At 36.0% G+C, this 26,457-nt stretch overlaps 2 protein-coding genes and 1 pseudogene across 2 annotated transcripts; 1 reads left to right on the top strand and 2 right to left on the bottom strand.

The window, feature by feature from the left end:
- Positions 1–6,899: 6,899 nt before the first annotated feature.
- LOC125194790 (agamous-like MADS-box protein AGL61) lies at positions 6,900–7,605 on the bottom strand. The gene has a single exon (XM_048093012.1). The coding sequence runs from the start codon at positions 7,539–7,541 to the stop codon at positions 6,900–6,902; it is 642 nt and encodes a 213-aa protein (XP_047948969.1). The 5' UTR covers positions 7,542–7,605.
- A 6,425-nt stretch (positions 7,606–14,030) lies between these two features.
- LOC125197332 lies at positions 14,031–16,461 on the top strand (annotated as a pseudogene).
- A 160-nt stretch (positions 16,462–16,621) lies between these two features.
- On the bottom strand, positions 16,622–17,377 carry LOC125194791 (agamous-like MADS-box protein AGL62). The gene has a single exon (XM_048093013.1). The coding sequence runs from the start codon at positions 17,375–17,377 to the stop codon at positions 16,622–16,624; it is 756 nt and encodes a 251-aa protein (XP_047948970.1).
- Positions 17,378–26,457: the final 9,080 nt, after the last annotated feature.

The following is a 26,457-nucleotide window of genomic DNA, read 5'->3' on the forward strand; positions in this document are numbered from 1 at the left end:
TTTTGAAAACTTTATTTCCCGGTTTTGGTTAGCTACGCTGGGTTGAGATTTTACCAGACGGAAATAAAGGTAGTACTCTGCTGACTAGTAGGCGGGGAAAATAACAGACATGTGGGAGTGTTCGTGGAAAATAAAGGGGACAAGGTGTATCAGTAGACATGTGGAAAGTAGACAGTTACTAAAAGAGGAAAGTTAGAAAACAAAGTGTATCTGATGGCTGGGGGCTTTCTGACAAGTCTGGATAGTACCTCTGAAAAGTAGGGAACAAAAGTAAAAAGTAACTTAAAAGTAAAAGTGGTTCAAACTAAAGTTGATTTTGACGTTTTCTTCTTCACCAAGTATTGACAGAATTCAGATAAACACAAACACCATAACTAAACTTCAGATTCATGAATTCAAACTTAAGATCCATCGATTAAAATGCTTAAACTTGAATTAAACGGTAAACTGCAACTTTACTTCTACTGGCTGACATGCAAGGTGATAATCACGACGCAGAAAAGAAACTCATGCACAAAAATTTGACTAACTTAGCTACAACTTCAAATCAACAACTCCCGAATAGGAAACACTTAGAAATTGAAAGCAATAACTAAATCTAACTTCCCTAGGCAGAATGAAGCAAACTCAAACCAAAGTGACATGCGAAATAGAAACTTCATAATGTAAAAGTTGGAAATTAACAAAGTACTTCAAAAGAGCAACAACGATGAGTGTTTGCAGAATAACTAGCGATGAAAACAAGTAAACTTTAACTAAGAAAGCGATTAAGATTGCTCAGGCCACTCCCGCAAAGAGTACTACTATACTACCTCGATAAGCTGAAAATTTGGAAAAGGCTAAGCCCGGTGACTCCAAGCATGACTGCGGATGTCAGTGACCATGGGCATGGCGGAGGAAGCGAGAGGTAAGATAATGCTGAAGGATGGATCTTCTAGGAGAGAATTCTACTAAGTGTGTTTTTCAAATCTCCAATGAACTTTTTCTCTCTGCTCCAAATGGCTTAACTTTTATAGGGAGAGCTTGCTGCGCTTTAGGGTAGACTATACGCATTTTGACCTTTTTGCCTACGTAAAATAATCATTAGCTATCCTCCTTCTCCATCTCGAGCCTTTTCTGTCACGTTAAAATTCAGTGTCGCACCCTTCTAGTGCCCTTTTCACTTGCGTCACACGAATCGTCACCTACTGACTTGGATCCTTCAATCCTGCACACTTAAGCAATTGTTTTGCAGATAATACATGTATTTCACGACATACTGACCAGTAACCAAGGCTTAGAATCCGACTTGAAGAGAGAATGCATGTCAACTTTGATGCCTTTTTCCTTAATAAATCAAAGTCGGTTTGGATGAAGTAAGGACGATAGAATATGCCTCGACTAATCTAGCTGTGAAGCCCTTCATAAAAGTGAGTTATAAGCCTTAAACACTTCATACTAACACAAAATGAGAGGGCTGCCACTTGATGCTTAGGGAAAGAACTTAGAAGAAGTTCCACACTTTAAAAATTCTCATTTTCACTTTCTGCGCACTTGGAGATGGGGTGATTCCGGCTACCGTGGTGGTTCATCGTCGTTATTTTGCTGCTGTGTAACACCGCCTTGTGAAGGCGAAGAAACAATATTTATTTTGCTTTGTTTAGTTTGTTTTCGGTTTTAAGTACTCGTTCGTTTTAGTTTCGTAACTCTTAGTTGTTGACTCGGATCTACTGGATTTGAACCTATCTCTGCATTTATGGAAGTTTACCTTTGCTTTTGTTGGATTTTGTTCGGTCGAGCTTGTTCGGTTGTTTTTATTTTGCGTTGTTGAATTATTGTTGGAATATTCGGAGCTGAGATTTGTTTATTAGTTGCTGGAGGCTGTGGATTTTTGTATGGAGTTGTTTGTATTTGTTGAGTTATGTTGGATTTGAGTTGGAGTTTGGCAGATCTGGTGTTTCTGTTTACGTTTCTGCATGATCATGGCTATTTACGTTCTGTTTCTCCATTTCTTAGGTCCAGTAGCGTAGGTCTGTTAGTTGCGACTTTAATTTCTCGTTTTTAGTTTGGATCCGAAGTTTACTCTGTTTTCATGATGTTAAATGCTCTGTTTTCTCTGTTATACTCATTTGATTCCTGAAGAAGATGATGTTTGGTGGTAGTTAGAATCGGATCTGCTTTATGTTAGCACCTTTCTGCAAGACCTTTTACTTTTCTGCATGTACTTCTGCTTTTCAGCTGCTTTTCCAGACCCTGGTCGTTTAAGGAAATTGGTCCCAACTGTTTGTTTCTCCTTTGTTTGTCTAAATTAGGAAAGTCTGCCTAGTTACTTAACTCCAGTTGTTTTGTTTTAATTCTCAAATATTTCATTTCTTAAAGTCATGCATGTTCCGTACGTTCTTGTTTCTTAGACCCAGTAGGTAGAGTAAAGTAGTTTAAGTCTCTCAGACCCAGTAGTTTTAGTACTCAACCCATAATTTGCGTGGCAGCAGCCAACCCCTTTTTCCAAAACATCCTCAAATGCAGTTTCGTAGCACCTTCATCCTAGTGGGATCGATCCTTTACTTCCCTGTGCTAGTTGTAGTATAGTGGGTTGAGGTTTTGAGGGAATAGAGTGCATCCAACGACCCCTTTCTGATAGTTCCACGGTTTTCTAGCCTTAGAAGTCTAGTCGAATCCTTTGGACCTGTTAGATCGCGTGATATCATACCGCACCTGCACTGCACTCGTTAAAGCTCTAGTACTCTCAATAAGATTTTTACTTCATTCGAATAGGATTTCAAATGCTTCTACACATACTTCATTCCAATAATTTATTACATTATTCCATGTGTTTATTAAACCATATCAGCGCCGTGGAGGTGGTGATAGATATTGTAGAGAGAAGAATGGCACGCGACGGTAAAACCGCATTTACGTACTGGAATTAAGTAATAATCCTATTGGAATGAAGTAAAAACCTTATGGAATGAAGTTAAATCTTCGTAACATGTTAGTATGACTTATTTACCTTCGGATGAATTAAAATAGGCTCGTGATGAAGGCGAAAATAATTTATAAATTTGTGTATCTCATCCATAAAAAATTAGATCTAAAAACCCTAATTTGGTATGGTTCGGTGGTTCGGTCTTTAAGAGTGGATTTGTGGATAATGCAACTCTATATATATATATATAGGGTCTTGTTAGGTTGAGATTTATCAACCTAATTGAGAATTGAGATGCAATCTCAGCCACTCATCCAGAATATTTGTGAAATGTCAACAACATGTAGTTTATGTCAACAGAGGGGCATAATTGTAATTTTAATAATTTTTTTTTTTAATTTTTTTTATTTTTTTTAAAAAAAAAAAATTTTTTTTTATTTTTACATTTTTTTTTCAACTACATATACAATTCATGTCAACTACACATCAAATGTCAACAACTTTATTCAATAAATACTATTTGACATGAATTGTACATGTAGTTGACATTATATTGTGTAGTTAACATGAATTGTATATGTAGTTGACATGGATTGTACACATAGTTGACATGAATTGTGTATGTGGTTGACATGAATTGTATACATAGTTGACATTATATGTGTGTAGTTGACATGAATTGTATATGTAGTTCAAAAATAAAAATTAAAAAAGTTAAAAAAAATAAAAAGAAAAAATTAAAAAAATTAAAAAAAAAAATTTTAAAAAAATTTAATAAAAATTAATAAAAATATTTATTGAATAAAATTTACCATGATATTACCATTCTGCCCTTTCATAATTAATTAATCTAAAGATATTTTCCATGTGAAAAAATCTGAACCACTCATTTAATAAAAATGAATGGCTGATATTGCATCTCATTTCTCAATTAGAATAAAAAATCTCAATTGATCACAATCCTATATATATATATATATACCCGTTCTACAAATTATTGGGTGTGCCATGGAATCCCCATATGCAAGCGTAGGTCCGCCACTATCAAATGATATGGCTCTTGACTTAGGCTTAGAAATCTATTTTTGCCATTATGAACGATTTACCAATAAAAATCTTATATTCAGTTTTATTATAAATAAATACTACTCCCTCCGTCTCGGCTAAGATGACACATTCTTTAGCCGGCACGGGGTTTTAGGAGTAATTGGTTAATGTGTTTAATTGGAGAGAGAAAATGTGGGTGAAAGTATTAAAATAGAGAGAGAAAGAAAGTGAATATTTTAATAGGGGTGAGAAAAAGTGGTTGAGTGTATTAATTGGAGATAGAAAGTTTCCAAAAAAGGAAATATGTCATCTTGGTTGGGACAAACTAAAAAGGAAAACGTGTCATCTTAAGCGGGACGGAGGGAGTAGTATACTACCTCCGTCCCATATAGATAAACCAAATTTATTTTTTCGTTCGTCCATACAAATAATCAATGTCCATTTATAGCAATTTTTTTCCTTGCTTTTACTTGTCATTTATGGACACTATCCATTACATTATTTCAACTATTTTTTCTCATTCTTTACTTTACTAATTACGCATTAAAACACGTGTTGTCCCCAATCAACCTGTTTCTATGGAATGGATGAAGTAGTAAATATTCCATCCGTTCGCCATTGGGAGTCTCATTTCTTGGCGGCACGGATTTTAAGAAATGTGGATGGAAAAAAAGTTAGTGGAATATAGATCTCACTTACATATATTAGTTTTAAACAAAATGTCAGCGGAATGAGTTAGTGGAATGTGGGACCCAATTACCATTTATGGTAAAATTGAACCGGGACTCCTATTCGCAGAAATAAAATAGAAAAATGGGACTCCTATTCGTGGACGGAAGGAGTAATAAATAGTCATCATATTTTATTAACTTATTCCATTCTTATTGTATTACAAAACAAATATATAAAAATAGGATTTAAATACCATTAATATTCTTAATTGATATTTCTTCACATTTTTAAAGCCTGGCATGAAAAAAGGAAGTCCTGTTTATGTAAAAATAGGATTTAAATACCAGTAATATTCATAATTAATCATATTAGTCCTATAGGCATGAAATTAAAAGTATTTATATAATTTTATTTTACTATTACACAAAATAAAAAAAATACTTAATATAAATTAGTCTTAAGATGATGTGAATATATGATGAAAAAAATGAAATATATTATTATGTAGTATATGCAAGTATTATATTGTAATATGGGAAGTTTTTGAATTTAAAAATTTTATTCCATGTACAAGAACTAAATACCTTATATAGTTTAATCTATATTGAAAAAATTTGGTGGACCCGACACACCACGTGGCATGATGATGTGGTGTGTCCCACTAATTAAAAATTGACAAATGGAAGTATTAAGAATATATAGATTAAACTATATAAGGTATTTAGTTCTTGTACATGGAATAAAACTTTTAAATTCAAAAACTTCCCATATTACAATATAATACTTGCATATACTACATAATAATATATTTCATTTTTTTCATCATATATTCACATCATCTTAAGACTAATTTATATTAAGTATTTTTTTTATTTTGTGTAATAGTAAAATAAAATTATATAAATACTTTTAATTTCATGCCTATAGGACTAATATGATTAATTATGATTTAGTATATTAACAAATGGAGTATTATATTTTTATTTGTAATTTTTTTCATATATAAATACAAAATGAAAAAAATAGTAAACTTAAGTTAATGTATTGTGATTATTTGAGAAACATACAATACTAAGTAATTTTTTTATTTTGTGTAATGGTAAAGTAATACTATAAATATTTTTATTTTCGTGCATAGTACTAACATGCTTTATTATAATTTAGTTTATTATTATGTTTTTGTATTTCCGATTTTTTTTTCATGTGTAAATACAATTAGTTGTACTAATATTTTTCATATATAAATACAAAATGAAAAAATAGTAAACTTAAGTTAATGTATTGTGATTATTTGAGATGCATACAATACTAAGTAATTTTTTACTTTGTGTAATGGTAAAACAATACTTTAAATATATTTATTTTCGTGCATACTACTATCATGATTAATTACGATTTAGTTTATCATTATGTTTTTTACTTTTTTTTTCATGTATAAATACAAAAAGAAAAATAGTAAATTTAAGTTAACATATTGTGTTTGAAGAGTTTTAAATTTTAGGATTTTATTCCATGTATAAGAACTAAATACCTTATATAGTTTAATCTATATATTTTTAATACTTCTATATGTCAATTTTTAATTAGTGGGATACACCACATCATCATGCCATGTGGTGTGTTAGGTCCACTGAATTTTTTTCACCTGTTTATGGACGGAAGAAGTATTTCTCCGTAATAATTAACTTCATTAATAATGGATACATTTGGTATTCAGTTTTAATAGTATAGTGCAGCACAAAATAGAAAAGAACAAGAAATAATTAGAAGAGTGCGTGTCAATTATATATGTGCATCAAATTCTAGTGTGGGTGTATCGATTCTGTGTAGTATGTGTGTTGATATTACATCCTTCATTAGAATTAATCAAAATGGGTTTCCGTTACCCGTGTAACTTGTACTCCTATCACATTAGGAAATTGATATAGCAAAATCCATCTATACCTTGTACAAGTTCAACACCTTATACTCATCATGTAGTTACCAAATTAATATTGTGGCTAGCTAGCAACATCTGATGCAGGTTAGTGCGACCGTATGACATGACAGACAAAGAAACGAGAGTGACCTTCAACCTTTCATAGGGTCGGCAACATCTCCAGAAATTGAATTTAATGGAGTTTTTTGCCTATGATTAATAAGACCACATATCAACCATTATTTGCCTTTACATATATTATATATATAATCCCGTGATGCCAAACTTAACAAAATATATATATTACTTCATAAAAAACAATGAAAAGCTAGTGAGATACTAGCAAACAAAAAACGATCAGAAAAATCCATGGCAATATCCAAAGCTGCCGTTAGCAGCGGCCGCCGCTGCCGCAATATTATTAATATTAGAGCCATGGCTAGGCATCGGCTTGGCCTCATACTGCTCAAAAACCCTATTCACCATGAAAACCGAGTTCGCAGCCTGCTGGTTAACATTCTTCTTGAGCTCCTCCATGGCGTCCTTCACCTGCTCCAGCTGCTCCATCCCTAATTTACTCACCGGCGATTCCCACCAGTAGTGGCTCTGGTTGGCCTTCCTCATCGCGTCCAGGCTCTCCCCTCTCTTCCTCTCGGCCTCCACCTCGTTGAGCATGTGCCCTAGCTGCAGGTTCAGCTCCCTCACGCTGGCGTTCCTCTGCGCCTCCACAAGCTGGAAGGGGTCGTGGGCGTTGGGGACCGGGTTGCGGGCCAGGAAGCGCTCTATGATGGACTCCACGTTGGGGTGGCCGAAGGAGAAGACCTTCCCGGCCGGGGAGAAGACAATGATGCCAATCTCCACGCCACAGAGCGTGCAGAGCTCGCTCGCCTTCTTGAAGAGCCCTGACCGGCGCTTCGAGAAGGTCACTTGGAGGTGGTTCTTCACCTCTATTTTCTGGATCTTGATCTTTTGCCTTCCCATACTAGGCTTCTTTGCCATGGTGTGTGTGTGTGTGTGTGTGTTTGTTTGTGAGAATGTGATTGATGTGAGTTTGTTTGAGAGAGAGAATGGGAGATTTGTGGTGAATTTATAGGTGGTTTTGGAAGGAAAGCTGGCAATTTTTTGAGGTTTATGATGGAATTCATTCTCATCTTTAATTGTTTTAATGGATCTTTTAATGGTATGTATTAGTAATTTATGTGTGCAAATTTATTATTTTTCAATAAAAATAAGATGTATACAGAATTAATATTGATAATTTATTTTTATTTTTATAACAAAAATAACTGATTAGATATTGAAAAATTGGGACAAAATTTGTTACTTGAAAAATCTAAGATATAAATAATAAAAATATTAAAATTGGGAATAAATGGATAAATTTGAAAGTCTAGGATAAAATTATTAAAATCATTAAAGATAGGAACATATTCAATCATTAAAACTCATTTCTTGGCATATGATTTGGGAGTTTCGAGATCTTGCTCCTTTATTGGGTGGATTTTTTTCAGGTTAGTTTGTTTCTTAGTTGTCCCTATTGAATGATGATTAATTAATTAATTAATTATTTTGAAGCACAGGTCAACATGATATGAAATGTTTTTTACCATCATGGGATTTTAGCATGATTTATTTGTTTTTATTGTGCCTTGGTCAACCTTCAAATTGTTTATCACTTTATTGTGTATTGCTTTTTGTGATATCAAGGAAGAGAATCACGAAGGGGAAACGTTTATTTTGACATTGATGCTGATTGTGAAGAGTAAAACATGAATTAATTCAATCCCTTTTGTAACATAAACTTTCTTTAAAAGCATATGTATTAAATTGAGAGGATAGACTCATGATCTAGAGTGAAATGATTATTTAGAGACGATTGTAACTTATTTCTACATAATATATAATGCAATGCATCCGTTACTTCATAAAGTCTGCAATATTTAATTAAATATATGAAAAATATTATCGAGAGGAAAAGTTAAAGGTGTGTGAACCACCCTAAACTCGAGGTTTTTTATTTGTTTATTTGGTCGGAGAGGGCGAGGTGGCGTCAGTTGCGGCCATCGTCGTTGTTGTTCGTGGGGATGAACCGGAGGGTTGTGTGCTCGTTTTGCGCAACCGGAAAGACGTTGAAATATTATTTAGGGCACATTTATGAATTCAAATACATAAATGAATTATTTTATTTTATTTTAATATATTATTTTTTATTTTCAAAATTTTTATTTTCTATTTATAATAAAATAATAGAATAGAAATGCTTAATTGGGTCATAATCGCATTTAAAGACGTTAACCGTTACAATTTGACGGAACCGTCAGTTTTGGACCGATTGTGATCCGAGTTGAAATATTTGGGATGCAAAAATTCAAAATATAATGTCTAGGAACAAAATTGTAAAATGGTCATATGTTCAGGACTAATTTTGGTTTTTACTCTTTAATCTATTATCATACATATATTTGTAAAGTAGTACTACTCTTTAATCCATCACATAATAAATGTCACACTTTCTTTTTTAGTTTTTTTTTTAAAAGATGTCATATTTCTTCTTTTCTTTTTTTTGAAAATATTCTCTCTTATATTAATATAAATATTTTTTGTCTCAACTTAATACACAAAACAATAGTACTTATCTTCTAAAATTCTCTATCATTATTCAAGTGTGACAGTTATTATGAAATGAATTAAATACTTACTACTCTCTATGTCCCATTTAGGATGACCCCTTTCGTTTTTTGCATGTGTTTTAAAAAAGTCACAATAAATAGTTAAAGTGAGAGAAAAGTTAAGTAAGAGAGAGAATAACGTAGAAGAGAGATGACCCCTTTCGTTTTTTGCATGTGTTTTAAAAAAGTCACAATAAATAGTTAAAGTTGGAGAAAAGTTAAGTAAGAGAGAGAATAACGTAGAAGAGAATCTCTTCTATATTATTCTATCTCTTACTTTAATTTTTCTCTACTTTAACTATTTATTACTCCCTCCGTCCCGGCTAAGATGACACATATCTTGGCCGACGCGGGAGTTTAGGAGTTATTGGTTAAAATATTTAATTGGAGAGAGAAAAGATGGGTGCAAGTATTAAAAATAGAGAGAGAAAGAAAGAAGAATATTTTAATATGAGTGAGAAAAATGGTTGGGTGTATTAATTGGAGAGAGAAAGTTTCTAAAAAAAGGAAATGTGTCATCTTAGTTGAAATAAACTAAAAAGAAAAATGTGTCATCTTAAGTGGGACGGAGGAAATATGATTTTCCAAAATATGTGTGTAAAACGAAAGGGGTCATCTTAATTGGAAGAGTGAACTACAAAAATAGTCCCTGGACTATGCGTTTATCTCACCAATGAACCCTGGACTTTAAAAAATATCCCTAGACTACCCTGGACAAAGCGTTTATCTCGAAAATGGTCCTTTTTCACTGTTTCGTGACGAAAATACCCTTTTAGGGGGTTTTGGAGGGTTTGGACAATTTAGTCTTTTTACATTTTAAATCTGATATTATTTCAGTTATGTACTAAATCTGATATTATTTCAAAATTATCATTCTTCTTCTCATTTGTCATCCTTCACTTTGTTTCTTTATCTCAATATTAGATTTAATTTTATAAAATTAAATTTTAAATTTCAATTTTAAATATCAATAATTTTTTTAATTATTAAAATTACTATTAATTAACAAATTAATAGTTTTAATCAATATTTGATAGTGTCTAATATTTAATCAATAAGGTACGACGACACCTTAGATTTAATCAATATTTAATAGTTTTAATCATAAATAGATCATATAACACGATTTATTCCGAAATAAATATGCATTTAATGTATAGGAGAAAAATATTATGAAGTTGACTAAATCGTGTTATATGATATATTTATGATTAAAACTATTAAATATTGATTAAAACTAAGGCGTCGTCGTACTTTATTGATTAAATATTAGACACTATCAAATATTGATTAAAACTATTACTTTGTTATTTAATAGTAATTTTAATAATTAAAAAAATTTATTAATATTTAAAAATAGAATTTTAAAATTTAATTTTATAAAATTAAACTTAATATTGAAATAAAGAAACAAAGTGAAGGATGCCAAAAGGGAAGAAGAATGATAATTTTGAAATAATCTCCGATTTAATACATAACTGAAATAATATCAAATTTAAAATGTAAAAAGACCAAATTGTCCAAACCTCCCAAAACCCCCTAAAAGGGTATTTTCGTCACGAAACAGTGAAAAAAGACCATTTTCGAGATAAACGCTTAGTCCAGGGTTGTTTAGAGATATTTTTAAAGTCCAGGGTTTATTGACGAGATATACACATAGTGCAGAGACTATTTTTGTAGTTCACTCTGATTAGAAAAGGTACAAAATAGTTGGATCTACTGGTGTAATAAACACGTTGGAAAACTTAATTTATGCATGTGTTTAGTCTATATATACTCATAACACCCTTTTCTTTATTGCAGTTATGCTAATGTGTTGTAGGTCTGCCGAGAAAACTCACATAGAGTAGGAGCTCACATAGAGTTAGAGAGGTTAGTGTGGGAGAATATAAGTGAGTAGCTTTCATGGAAAAAACAATTACAAAGTTAACTGCCAAAATTTTACTTTATTCTGTATACTTGATTTTGATTTTTTTGACATGATACGGTTACATTAAGGGGAAAAAGATTAATTACAAGGTTAACTGCCAAAATTTTACTTTATTCTGTATACTTGATTTTGATTTTTTTTGACATGATACGGTTACATTAAGGGGGAGTGGTTCCAATGAGAACTTTTTTTAGAATGAGTTTAAAAACTAAAAAATCATATCATTGTTTTTATACAATATTATTAGTTGACGTCATAAAACTTATTATATTGAGTCAAAAATGATTTTATGAATCAACACGTCAGTTATTTGATATTGAGTCAGAAAATAATATACAGTCACAAACTTATTTCATGAATTAGTGAACTAATATTAAGTAAAAAATGATATGTTTTGTGATGCTAATTGATATTAATGTATCTGTAAAATGATATAATTTTGTGTTTTGATTTTAAGAAAATTTTTGACATGATCCATCTCCTACTTTAAGGTGAAACCACATATTTAATACGCTCTCTGTCTCAATTAAGTTGAGTCGTATTCATTTTTTGGATGTCCCAACTAAATTGAGTCATTTTTTTTTGACAAAAATAAAATAAAATATTCAACCACTCTTTTTTTTTTCCATCTCTTACTTTACTCTATCTTTATTTTTCCTACTTTATTCCTTAACCTCTCTCCTACTTTTCAACACAATTTTTTTTTATCTTCATGTTCAAAAATTTTAACTTAACTTAGTTGGTACGGAAGGAGTACAATACATAATTAAGACTAAATTTCATCTATTGGATTAAAATATGAATGATACAGATATAATTGAAATATGTATCATAATTGTTGGCTAGGGGAGTGTTATATTGCTAACTTATAACTTAATTGCTAACTACAACTAAATAATAGCCATTAGATATTCAAATTAAGGGCTTAGATTATCAATCCCTAAATGTCAATACGATCAACGAAAAACGTCAATAAGGCCATATGATTAATTCCAAAAAATATCAATAGGGGTATTAATGTCAATTAACTACATGTTTAGTTATAACTAACTTTTAAAAGAAATCTCAAACCTTTAAATTCATATAACATATATCAAATTAAAGATAATTTTATAAGGATTCCAACGATATCCTACATGCATATGTTCCGACGCCAAAATCTGGAAAAAAAAAATTCAAATTTTTTTAATTTTTTCATATAGCACAAAATGTCTACATACTATATAAAATATGTCAATATAATACATGTAGAATGTCAATATAAGCCATGAGTTAATATTTTTAAAGCATTGTGTTGATATTTTCGAAACACTATATTGACATTTTCATCCAAAACCCTAATTTAGAGTTTTTTTTATCTTTTTCGATTTAATTAATAAAAACGAAAATTACACGTGGCAAATTGTAGACCACACGTTTTCTAAAATTCTATGGCCTTAAATTAGTTGTAGTTAGCAATTAAATGATGAGTTAGCAATTGATCACCCCCTTGTTGGTTAATACTATAATTTTGAATAAAAATTTACTCATATAATGATACATATTTGAAATAATTAAACAAAACATTACCCTTACCTATCATTTTAATTAGAACTTATATTATTATACTATAATAGTACTCACAATGATGTGAAGTTCACTCTCCACTAACATTATATATACTCCATATATTATTATACTATAATAGTACTCTTTATCTTTCTTTCTTACTTTACAATTATATATAAAAACCCTTGTCAAACATGTTCCTACTTTTCAGGGAAGGAGTGAGTATTAAGTTATAAAATTATTTTAGAATTAAATGTAGTACTCCCTCCGTCCCCGATTAGGAGTCACACTTTGACTGGGCACGGGTTTTAAGAAATGTAAAGAAAAGTTGGTTGAAAAAGTTAGTGGAATGCGAAACCCATTTTTTTATATTTGTTTATAAAAAATGTGAGTGAATTGAGTTAGTGGAATGTGGGACCTATTTACTATTTAAGGCAAAAATGAAGTGTGACTCTTAATTAGGGACGGATCAAAATGGAAAAGTGCGACTCTTAATCGGGGACGGAGAGAGTAGTAATTTAAGTATGCAGTGTGTTAATTAAGGAGTACTAATGTACTATGTATACACAAACTACTAATTGTCCCTTAGGTAATCCAAAATCTCAAATTATATCAGACCTTAGTTATTCATAGTCTCGCCACTTGATTTTAATTCATCCTTCTTAATCTTCAATTTTGATATAATTATTTAAATTGTGATATTCCAAATATAAATAAATGATTAAAATTTCCAAAATTAAATAATCAAGATAAAGAGTTATATAATTGAAATGATAATCAAATTATAAAATAAATAAATAAAAACTAGTACAACTATTGACAATTTTTGAAAATCAAAGTATAATAAAAATCGGCAACGACAAATCGATGCATCTCATTGGCATGTCGTCCACACACCGACATCATTGGTCGAGGGGGCGAAGGCACGGCTCGCCTACCGGTGTGTGACTTGGCTCCTGGCTTGACATTCCCCTTCTGCGGACCCCTAAAAACAATGATATAAGGAGTATGATTTTTTATGCATACAACAAGGTATTTTTATGTACTCCATGATATTAATGTTGTCTATATTATTGAGGTTAAAGTGAATTCAGAAGAAATGTTCATTGGAGACATCCAACTCCAAGCATTAAAGATTTTTTCATAGAGTGGTTTGGTTCATTGGAGTAGTATTTAATTCCATTAATGAAAAGCGAACGATTTCTAAATGTAGAGTTGCGTTGCATACAAACAATTGTGGTAGTTGAAGCACCTGAGGAAAGGAACATCACCCTATAAATAGCTCTATTACATGTCCCCAATAGCAAAAAAACACAGTTCAAGAGAGTATATTAGAAAGATTATAATCTCAAAATGTGTAGCCTTGTAATGCAAATGGCATTTCCTAGCAACCCAACTAAACGTTTTCATAACTCAGACAACAAGTCTTCAAAACTTTCTACTAACAGAATTAGTAATGCAGTTTGTCACCGCCTCCGTTGCTCCTTGCAACTCGATGCTGATCAGCTCCCAGCAGCAGAACGACGATCTGGAAACTACAGTCCTTCTCGTTGGGATGTCGACTATATTCAATCACTCCACAGTGATTATAAGGTACTATTAATTACTATGTCTATATGATATATATACACTGATGAATAAGTTCTCTAGTGTGATATATAGTATTCAATTTTTGCAGGAGGAAAGGCACAGGAAAAGAGCTAGTGAGCTAGTTATGCAAGTGAAGAAGATGGTGGAGAAAGAAACCGATCCCATCCGACAGCTTGAGTTGATTGATGAGTTGCAAAGACTAGGTCTATCTCAACATTTGCAGAATGAATTTAAACAAATCTTAAACTCTATATATTTGGATACTACACATGACAAGAGTAATATGGATTTGTACTCCACAGCTCTTGCCTTCAGACTCCTAAGACAACATGGTTATCAAGTTGGTCAAGGTAAATAAAAATTTAATTATTCAAGTTGATGAATTAATGTTACGTTTCGGTAAAAATTAATTCCTCGATTGTTATTGGCAGATGTGTTTGACAGATTCAAGAACGAGGAGGGTGAGTTCAAACAAAGCCTTATTGATGACACAAGAGGCGTGTTGCAACTCTATGAGTCTTCGTTCTTGTTAACGGAAGGTGAAAGCACGCTCGAGCTAGCTAGAGAATTCTCAACCAAAGTTCTGCAGCAAAAACTAGTGAATGATGATATTCATGACTCTAACCTAGAAGCATGGATACGCTATTCTCTTGATATCCCAATCCATTGGAGGATTGAGAGGTTAAACGCAAGTTTGTGGATTGATGCATATAAGAAGAGTCCCGACATGAATCCAACAGTGTTGGAGCTTGCCATACTCGACTCCAATATTGTACAAGCACAATATCAAGAAGAACTCAAATAAGACTTACAGTCAAGTGCAACATATACATATATACATATGTATACTAACTAGCTAATTTAATTTTCCCATTAATTATTCACATATAGGTGGTGGAGAAATGGCCGGTTTGCGGAGAAGCTCCCCTTCGTGAGAGACAGGCTGGTGGAATGTTACTATTGGGGAGTTGGGATCGTGCAACCTCGTCAGCATGGAATGGGGAGAATGGCAGTCGACAAATCCATCGCTCTTATAACAGTTATAGACGACGTTTATGATGTCTATGGTACCTTAGAAGAACTCCAACAATTCACACAGGCCATACGGAGGTGTACTCTAAATCAACTTTGATACTATATATAGAAACTAGTTTTCTGCATCCGTCACTAATGTTATTTAATTTAATCTCAGATGGGATATCAGTTCAATCGACCAACTTCCTAGCTACATGCAATTGTGTTTTCTCGGACTGTACAACTTTATCAACGACACAGCCTATGATGTACTGAAAGAGCAAGGTTTCAACATCATCCCCTATCTGCGAAAATCGGTAAATTAAAATTTATTATTGATAATTGCATTAAGCAAATTATGAAAAAGAAAAAAATGAATGAATTAATATGATAGTAGTATATGGTAATTGCAGTGGACGGATTTGGTGGAGGCATATCTGGTGGAGGCTAAGTGGTACCACAGTGGATACAAACCAAGTCTGGAAGAGTACATGAATAACTCATGGATCTCAGTGGCAGGCCCTGTTGTACTAACACATGCATTTTTCGGAGTAACACAATCTCTTACAAAGGAAGCTGTCGACAGAATTTATGGATACCATGATTTAGTTCGTTGCTCAGCAATGATTTTGCGGCTTGCTGATGATCTAGGAACCTCTTCGGTAACATAATGCCATTGATATAGCAAGTTCTTGAGTTTACAACCAATTAATTAACCCTACTTTTAATAACTTGTCTCAGCATGAAGTTAGCAGAGGGGATGTGCCAAAATCAATCCAGTGCTACATGAATGACAACAATGCCACGGAGGAAGAGGCGCGAGAGCATGTGAAATGGATGATCGGGGAGATGTGGAAGAAGATGAACAAGGAGAGGGTGTGGAAGGATTCTCCATTTTGCAAGGATTTTATAGAATGTGCAGTGGATATGGGAAGGATGTCGCAGTATATGTACCACTATGGAGATGGGCATGGCTTGACACACAACACAATATATCAAAATATGACCACCTGCTTGTTCCACCCTTTTACTTGAAACACATATGTGTAATACTACAATCCTAGTTTAAAATAAGTGGGTGAATAATACCTAGCTACTTAATTATGCTCCTGACTTGTATGGAACAATCAATGCCTATGTGAGTCATATCATATGTGAGTAGGTAACAGCATAGTACTACTATAGTAGTTGTATTTCATTATTGATTCCTCTTTTGATCAGTTGCCGATTGCACATACAAGAATTAATTGAAGAATAAATATGGAGTAGTATTGAAGGAAGCATCAAAATCAAATTAACAAAATTGCAACTCACAAAAAAGGAAGAATCTAAATAGTAGGAAAAAACATATGATTAGGAAGTGTAGATGAAGAGGCGCCATTACTCCCATCAAACACACCACCACCACCACCACTCCACCCATGATAATACCCTTCATTGCTCATTGTAGAATAAGGCAAGAGATGATCGAATCCAAGCGACAGCGTCGGATAAGCAAATAAAGGATCACCACTGTGGCAATGCAAACGCTGAGACTGAGACGACTCCGAAACCCTAACCATTTCCTTCTGCATTTTATCATCAAGCTCCTTCTTAAATCCCGCCACGCGCTCCTTCAATGCGCCGAGCTGCGCGTGGTCGAGGCCATCTAGCGAGGCCGGGAGCCAGCCCTTCTGGCGTCCGGCTTCCGTGATCCGGTCGATCTCCCCGGCCCGGGCCCTCTCGGAGCGGAGCATGGTCTCGAGGCGGGTGAGGTCGATGTTGAGGTCGCGGATGTTGGAGTTGCGGTGGGCCTCCATGAGGAGGTGGGTGGGAGGGGGAGGGGCGGAGAGGCGGTCGACGACGTCCTCGACGCTGGGGTGGCCGAAGCAGTAGACCTTGTTGGCCGGGGAGAAGACCACGATGGCGGCCTCGGCCCCGCACAGGGTGCAGAGCTCGCTGGCCTTCTTGAAGAGGCCGGCGCGGCGCTTTGAGAAGGTCACTTGAAGGTTGCTGTGATTCTCCATCTTCACCATCTTCACTTTCTGCCTGCCTTTGCTCTTTCTTGCTGGGGCGCTTTGCTTTGATGAGGATGAGGAGTTCATGTTTGTGGTTTGGTGAGTTTTGTGGGATATCAGGTATTTATGGGGGAGGATTTTGATAGATATTGGTAGGAATATTTGAGTTTTCACAACTGTCTTTGGAGTTAATATGTGTCTGTTTTAGGAATGTTGTTAATTGCTCTAGTTTGTGTTTTTTTTTTTTTTTTTGAGTGGGATGATACATTGATGCGAGACAAAATTTATTTAGGTGGAATGTATGTTATCTAGGCTAATTTGGGTAATGTTTCGGTTGAATGTATGTGTTCTTCAGGCTGATTTGGGTAATAATGTGTTCGAATTTGTAGCCGGTAGAGGTCTAGCTCGGCACGTAAAAAAATTGAAAATGTATTTAGGAGCACTCAAATTACATTATCGTCAAGTGATTGTCATATTAATGTGATTGTACTATTTAATACTCCTTCCGTCCCACATAATTTTACCCAGTATTCCATTTTAGTCCGTTCCACATAATTTTACTCATTTCATTTTTACCATTTTTGGTAGTGGACCTCATATTCCACTAACTCATTCCTACTCACATTTTATTATAAAACCAATACTTTAAAAGTAGGACTCACGTCCCACCAATTTTTTCAACTCACTTTCTATTACATTTCTTAAAACTTGTATCAAGTCAAACTGCGTAAAATTATGTGGGATGGAGGGAGTACTCCATTTTTACGTAGATTTTCTTACAACCAAAATGGACGCGCCTTTTAATTTGGAAAAGAGTCATGTTTTTTTTTATCGGTTTTCTAATTGTCGTTGTCGATATAAAATGGAGAATCAATATTAATCTTTAAGAAAAAAACCTATCATTGTGTCTGCACATGGTGAAGTGGGCGTTAATTCATGAAATTAGAGTGATACAAAGAGCACGGAATGGGCCCGGACCCACTTTTACTCCTTAACCTTAGCTAAGAGCAAAACTCTCACATCCGTGCTCTTAGCTAATGACAAGCTCAAGAATCACACCATTCTATCATTCAATTTAAATAAAAACATTTCCACAATATTAAAATGCATTAAAATTTAAAATTACATAATTAAAATCCTAAAAAATAAAAAGTCCTCTATCCCCAATTGCCTCTTGAGACCCCGGATCATTTGCTCATGTGTTGCAAGTTGCTCCGGAGTCATCTTAGACGTATCGTTCAAATAGAGTTGACCCATGAGGGTCCACAACGTGTTGTTCGGGAGTGGAGGAGGCACAAAGGGAGCGGGGGCGGGGGCGGATGGAGTCGAGGCGCGACGGCGGGTGGTCGTCGCCTTCTTCTTTCCTTGCGGCCGGCGGGAACTGCTCGGGCCAGCGTCGGGGCTACCCAAGTTAGTTCCGGCAAGCTGGGTAGCCACATCATCGGAGGCGCCGTCGGATAGGGCTACCGACCTCGACCGTTTGCTGGAGGAGCGGAGGAGGATGCTACTACGCCGCCCAAAAATATATTTTTTTATTTAAAAACATTTTTTAAATAAATTTTGATTTTTTTTTTTAAAAATTTTTGAATATGCTAATCTGGCCATGCCAAGCATAATCGAAGACGCCACGTATGGCCGCTTATCGCAGCACGGACAGTTGTTTTAAGCCTAGCTGCATGCTGTGCCGGGCTGGGTAATGGACGGACAGTTTCGTAACGACGGATAAGGTCGTCCTTGTCACTGGTACAGACGGACGGACGACAAAATTTACACCACTGCAGATGCTCTAAGAGAGCCTAGAGATTTAGAGATTTTACACATTAACTTCCTTTAATACCAATTCTTTTGTATCGAAAATTAAAAGAATGTGGGATTAATTGGGATGGGGCCAAGGGGGAAAGATTTTCAAATATAAGTATTAGCAAGGCAGACACGGTACAATCACTTTAAAAAAATGGTTAAGACATTTTTAATACTAAATAAGGACATTAATTTGTATTTCTAAATATATTACCAACGCTTTAAAATCTAACTAATTTTAAGTGTATAACTAGAGAATAAATCTCAACCATACAATATGTCAATTCAAAGGCTAAATATATAAGCAACAAACCTTTTAAATTTAATTAACAAAAATAGAATAAGGGCATTATTGGAAACCAAATTTTATGGTGGAACCATTCAATCTCACCCAGAAATTGCTCACGCAAAATCAAACTCGGCGACACCCTCCTCCGCTCCGCCACCGCTCGCAGCACCGGCAGACCTCCATGCTCGTGCCTTCGCCTCCTCCTGCTCCTCTTCCGCCTCCAGCAACTTCATATCCCTCTCATCCATCACCGCCAGCCATTAAGAGGTCTCCTACGCCGTCGATGTGGAACGACGTCGTAACAACAGTAGAACTCCTCTCTTCCTCGAGAAATTCCATCGCGTCAACAAGACGTAGCAAGACTCATGCTGATTTGTTGCAATCTTCATCGTTTATTGCAATCACTATTGTTAGTTGCAAAATCTTCATTGCAATAGCTGATTTCTCCATCTCACTTGTGGATTTTGCAATCTACTATATCTGTATATCATGTCAAAAGATAATTTCTCCATCGTCAATTGTCGATTTCAGGATCTACTAATTCAATATTTCATCACAAGAGTTGAATTCACCATCTCATGAATTGAATTATGAGATGATCGAAGATGGTGCATTTTAAGATAAAATTAGTTCACTTTACTTCACTAAAATATCAAACATCATATTTAATTCACTATAAACAACATTTCACTATAAATATTATATGCATCACTATATGCTCAATATACTTCACAGAAATGAAAAAGTATTAGACTATATGACATGCATAATTTACTTCACTATATGCACAACATACATCACTATATACTCATTATACATTATAAAGCATGCATAATATACTTCACTATAAGCACAATATACATACACCACTTTATATGTGTTCTTTTTATTGCTTACAAGCCCAACATTATAATTGATATGCTTTATAGTGAAGTAAATATTGATTATAGTGTACTGTTTTCCATATCAATGAAGTATATTGAGAGTACAGTGATGTATATTATGCATATAGTGAAGTATATTCTACATGCTTAGAGTGAAGTATTACATGCTTAGAGTATACTTCACTCTAAGCATGCAGAATATACTTCACTATATGCATAATATACCAAAATACTTCACCGAAATTATTAAATAGTGTACTCTAAGCATGTAATACTTCACTCTAACCACATTTTACTTCACTGAAATTATTAAATAGTGCACTATAAGCATGCATCACAAAAACTTCACTCTAACCATGAAATACTTCACTCTATGCACGTTACTTCACTGAAATGAAAAAACAGTGCACTATAAGCATGGATCACAAACACTTCACTCTAAGCAAGTGTTTGCTTCATTGAGATGAAAAAACAGTGCACTATAAGCATGCATCACCAACACTTCACTCTAATCATGAAATACTTCACTCTAAGCACGTTGTAATTCACTAAAATGAAAAAACAGAGCACTATAAACATGCATCACAAACACTTCACTCTAACCATGGAATACTTCACTCTAAGTACGTTTTACTTCACTGAAATGAAAATAGAGCAATATAGCTTACAAGTCTTTAGTTCAGTTATTACATGTTTTGGTTCATTTATAGTGAATATATACTTACTGTTGAAATATTATACATTGTAGTAACTCTAATGTAGAGTGGTGTAAAACTATTCTATAGTTACAAACACGATCCTTAAATCATTTTTGGTAAACATTTGAATATGCTCTATAGGAAAGTGAATATGCTTTATAAGTAAGTAAATATTGATTATAGTGAACTGTTTTCCATATCACTGAAGTATATTGAGCGTGCAATGATGTATATTGTGTATGTAATGAAGTATATTATGCATATAGTGAAGTAAATAGGTACAACAGTGAAGTAAATAGTGAACAAGATATTAAAAGTAAAATAAGAACTGGTTATTGAATTTAAATGAAGTTTTCTACAATATTTCATGAACGCCTGAAGTTTACAATCATTTTTTCCACTTCTATATCCATGTTTTTCACACATTCTTCATAATGCTTTGATGTTGTTGCCAAGTTCTTCAATGACTCATGGTTGTTTCCGACAACATTAATGCGCTGCAATACTTCGTTCTTAGTCTTTGGAGTATTCCATGGCTTTTTGTAGATAATCCACATTTCCAATCTTGTTCCCACTTGACAGAGCTCTAGAGTACAGTGCAGGTGCGACGTGATATGTGTCACTCGATCTAACAGGTCCAGAGGATTCGACTAGACTTCAGAGGCTAGAAGATCATGAAACTTATCAGAAAGGGGTCGTTGGGTGCACTCTGTCCCTTCAAAAAACTCAACCCACTATACTACAATTTAGCACAGGGAAGTAAAGGATCGATCCCACGAGGAAGTAGGTGTTACGAAACTGCATTTGAGGATGTTTTGGGAAAAGGGGTTGGCTGCTGCCACACAATTTTTGTGGGTCGAGAACTTAAAACTACTGGGTCTGAGAGATAAATAAAACTTTACTCTACCTATTGGGTCTAAAGGATCAGAAGAACTTTACTCTACCTACTGGGTCTAAGAAACGAAAGCGTACTAAACATACATGACTCGGAGAAACTGAGATATTTTAAGTTCTAAGACAACCGGGGTAAACTTAACTAGAAAGGCTTTCCTAATTTGGGCAAACAAGCATAAAGCAAAAAGCAAGACAAGTTTCCTTAAACTACCAGGGTCTGGAAAAGCATGCAGAAAGGTAAAAGAGACAAAGTGGATCGTACTGACAGGTCTAGCAGATATGCAGAAAAAGTAAAGTACATGCAGAAAAGTACTGACATAAAGCAGATCTGGTTCTAACTACCAACAACTTCATCTTCTTCGGGAATCAAACGAGAATAGCAGAGAAAAAAGAGTATTAAACACCATGAAAACAGAGCAAACTCTAGATCTAGACTTAAAACGAAAAATTAAAGCCTAAACTAACAGATCTACGCTACTGGACCTAAAGGATGCAAAAACAGAAAGTAAATAGCCATACTCATGCACAACGTAAACATCAAGCACCAAATATACGAAACTTCAACTCCGAAACACCAAGATTCAACAAATCCAAACATCTCCATATGCAAATCCCCAACCTCCAACAACAAACCAACAGATCTCAGCTCCAAACATCCAACAACAAACAAAGAACGAAAGCTAAAAACAAGAGATGAACATAAACTCAGAGATATCCAACCAAAAGCAAACATAAACTTCCATAATAACTAGAAATGGGTCTGAATCCAGTAGATCAAAGTAAGAAACTAGAGTTGCGAACTAAAAACCAACAAGTTTTAAACGAAAGCAGATAAGATTGTTTCTTCGCCTCCACAAGGCGGTGTTACACAGCAAAATAACAACGATGACGATGAGAACCACGGTGGCCAGAATCCTCCATGTCCAAGTGCGCAGCAGTCGAAAATGAAAATTTGAAGTATGGAACTAGAACTAGAGCTAGGAGAGCGTAGAAGTGGCTGTTCACGGTCTGTCTTGTTCTTCAAGGTTGAGCTCTTTATATATGTGAGGCTCTGATCCCTAGGGTATCCCCTCTGGTGATTTTACGCTCTTGCCCTTGAGTAAGACTCTTTAAAATAATTTGCTCTCGCTCCATTCTGCTCCTGTCGCCAACTTTTGATTCTCCCAGGTCCGAACGACGACTTCTGATTTTTGCTTCAATTTCATCTCTTTTGCATCTGCCAGGTCAGGTAACAGCAACTCCTGGGTCCGACAGATTTACTACGCACCTGAACTCATAAACGCACATTAGCGCCCCAAATGCACAGAATTTTAACCCTAAACCAATGCATGAAACGAGCCTTATCAAACTGCTCACACTTAAACCATACTTGCCCTCAAGTATGAAGACAAGAAAAAGGAATAAGGCACGTTTCAATGCATGGTTTCCCCTTAACCGACTCTAAAAGAAAAAGACTCAAACTACTAGACCTAGACGCTAAGGACTTAGACAAAGAAAACAGATAAAAACACATATTAACACATAAACATATAAATGCATAAACTGGTTTATTTTCTAGCAGCCATCCCCACAAGATTGAGGTCAATCCAAGAACCTACAGTCTCCGAATCTTCCCCTTCCCTTCTTCTATCTAATCGGCTTGTCAGTTTGTCAAGATAGCCCCTAACTTCACTAACTGTTGGATTCGCTCGATCACTCATTCCTCACCAGGGATGTTAGGATCGTTCGCTCTTTATATGCTATACCACTGATGCCTCGGGTCAGAGAGTTCCCCTGTCTTAGCTCTTATTATAATTTTCTCCTTCCCTCCTGGACTTCGTCCAGCTTATAACTCCAATTTTTTTTTTTTTTTTTTATCTGGACCTTGTTCCAGTTTATTCCTCCCTTTTTAGACCCTGGACTTCGTCCAGCTTATACCTCCAGTACCCTTCCCCTAGGCCCGAGAGGTTACTTCTATCACCAAAAATTTTCTCCTTCTAAGTTCTTTCCCTAAGCATCAAGTGGCAGCCCTCTCATTTTGTGTTAGTATGAAGTGTTTAAGGCTTATAACTCACTTTTATGGAGGGCTTCACAACTAGATTAGTCGAGGCATATTCTATCGTCCTTACTTCATCCAAACCGATTTTGATTTATTAAGGAAAAGGGCATCAAAGTTGACATGCATTCTCTCTTCAATCACTCTCACTAAGGGGCTTTGCTTTCTATTCACCAGTTATGCATAAACACATAATTTCCTACTAACTGACTACTACTAACTCCTAGACCTAGTAAACAGACACATATAATTGACACTAACTTGCACTAACTCCCTCCCCCCTCCCACTTCACCATGCTTGTCCCCAAGCATTTTTTGTGAAGTGGAAAACAGGGCTAAGTTAGTGCGACATCTAACAGACTCACAAAACACACATTATATAAAAACAAACTTCTCACACTTAGACCGAGCATCGGGCTAAGTGGGAGAAGGTACACAAATTAACAGATACCAAAGCATGCTATAAAAAAACAAACTTCTCACACTTAGACCGAGCATCGGGCTAAGTGGGAGAAGATAGCTAACACATATATACATAAAGATAACACAAATATTCACAGACACATAAAAAAAACGGGCATGCTTTGTAAAAAAAACGAACTAAAACATAAAAAGACATAAAAAAAAACTGAAATTTAAAATTACTTGGTTGTTGGGGGGGGGGGGTCAATTCTGGCTCTGGTCCCCCGTGGGACCAGACTTCTTGGGCACCGTCTTTGCTTTCTTCTGGCTGGGCTTTGGTTCATCATCCTTCTTGGCCTTCTGTTCCCCTGGCCTGGGGGTATCCTTCTTCACTGGTACGCTGGTGGTGGTCTCGCTGTCCTTCCTCTTCTTTTCTGGTACACTGGTGGTGGTCTCGCTGTCCTTTCTCTTCTTCTCTGGTGGCATTCCCTGGGGGCCGGAGGCTGGCTTCTCTGGGGTGACTCCCGGAGTCAGTTGCCTAGAGTCTGTGGGCAACTTGGGAGGCATGCGCTGCTGCTGGGCCCGGAGGATCTTTTGGTCAACCACAGTGACCATCTTCATCATTGTCTCCACGGCCTGGGCCATCTTGTCAGCTTGCGCGGCCATCATCTCCCTCTGAGCTACCGCCTCTTGGTGCAGCTTCAGCAAGATCTCCTGTTGCTGCACCGTATTTGCTCCCAGTTTCAACATTGTCTCCTCCATTCTCGTCTGCCACCCTTCGTCTGCCACCTTCTCATCACCTTCTTCATCCGCTTTCTCGGTCTTTATCCTCACTCCATCAGCTTTCCCCACTTCGTAAAATCTCAACACGCCATCCTTCATTATCGTCAATCCCTTGTTGAAGAAGAACGGGAGATCGAAGTATCCTGGGTCGCTACACATTGGCAGGTTGGCTACCGAGTTGGCTATCTTCATTGACACATTCCTCTGGAGATATGCTCCCAGCAAGTTGCACGTGTAGAGATGGCGGTCGGAGTGAGTTCTGACTCTCTGGCATGCATAGGCAGTCCAGTACCCGAGGTGGACCTTCACGTTGTTCAGCATGCACCACATGAAATACAGCTCTGGAGTAGTGAGGGTTGCACCCACTTGACCCAAGAGATTGTACCCGATATATACTTGTGCCAATCGGAGTACAGGGTCAGTGATGTTTATCCCCTTTGATGTGCTTGTCTTGAACTTGGCCACCTTCTTGTGGGCAACCATCCTCCAGGCCTCCTCAGCATCGAAGCCAGCTGTATACTTGGGTGCGCCGATCTCTCTCTCATTCCACGCTCCTTCTTCCTCCTCCTCGGGTGTCAGTAGTCCCAGTCTCAACGACCACTCCCTCATACTCATCTCCATCTCCTCGTTGAATATCCTGAAAGAGATTGTGTCCGCATCGAGATCCGTAGATTGTTTGAACTTGAATGATGTGAAGAACTCCTTTGCCAGAGCCACCGGCACCTCCGCATTGCTGTGGTTGAGAAGCCACTCAAACCCTATGCTTTTGAAGTAGGAGATGAACTTTTTCTCCACTCCCAGTTCCTCTAGGTCCGAGAGGCACAGCTTCTTTCCGGATTTTGCCGACTTTCCATTCGTGGCTCGGCCATCGCACGCCTTCTGCAGCTTTGGGTCCTCAAACTGGACCATGGCTTCCAACAATCTTTTGGTCACAAGGACCTCCATCGTCTCGAACGGGCTCTCCTCCATGGCTGGTATCTCAGCCTCTTCTTCTTCATTTGGATGGGCAAACGGCACACGGATCGCCTCCGGCTCGCTAATCACCACAGTGGTGTTTGCGGGGCGAGATTTCTTCTGTTGGGGCTTAGCAGCATGCTTACCCTTCCTCTTTCTTTCCGCCTCATATCTCGTCTCCAGGGCCTCCGGAGAGATCTCCTCCTCGGCTGGCAGCGTTTCTTGGACCAGGGGGATATCATCCCCAATCTCCTCTATATCTTCCAGCCTCAGGCGCTTGGACCTGCCTGCCTCTGCCTCATCCACTTGCTTTCTATTCAGACGGGACTTTCCTTTCGGTGGGTTCTTCCCGCGGGTTGAGCGTGAAGCCGGATTTTTTTGCATCTTTGTCTACGGCGGTGTTTTACGGCGGTGGTTGATGGCGGTGG

This window comes from Salvia hispanica, chromosome 6 (genome assembly GCF_023119035.1).
Source record: "Salvia hispanica cultivar TCC Black 2014 chromosome 6, UniMelb_Shisp_WGS_1.0, whole genome shotgun sequence".
NCBI lineage: Eukaryota > Viridiplantae > Streptophyta > Magnoliopsida > Lamiales > Lamiaceae > Salvia > Salvia hispanica.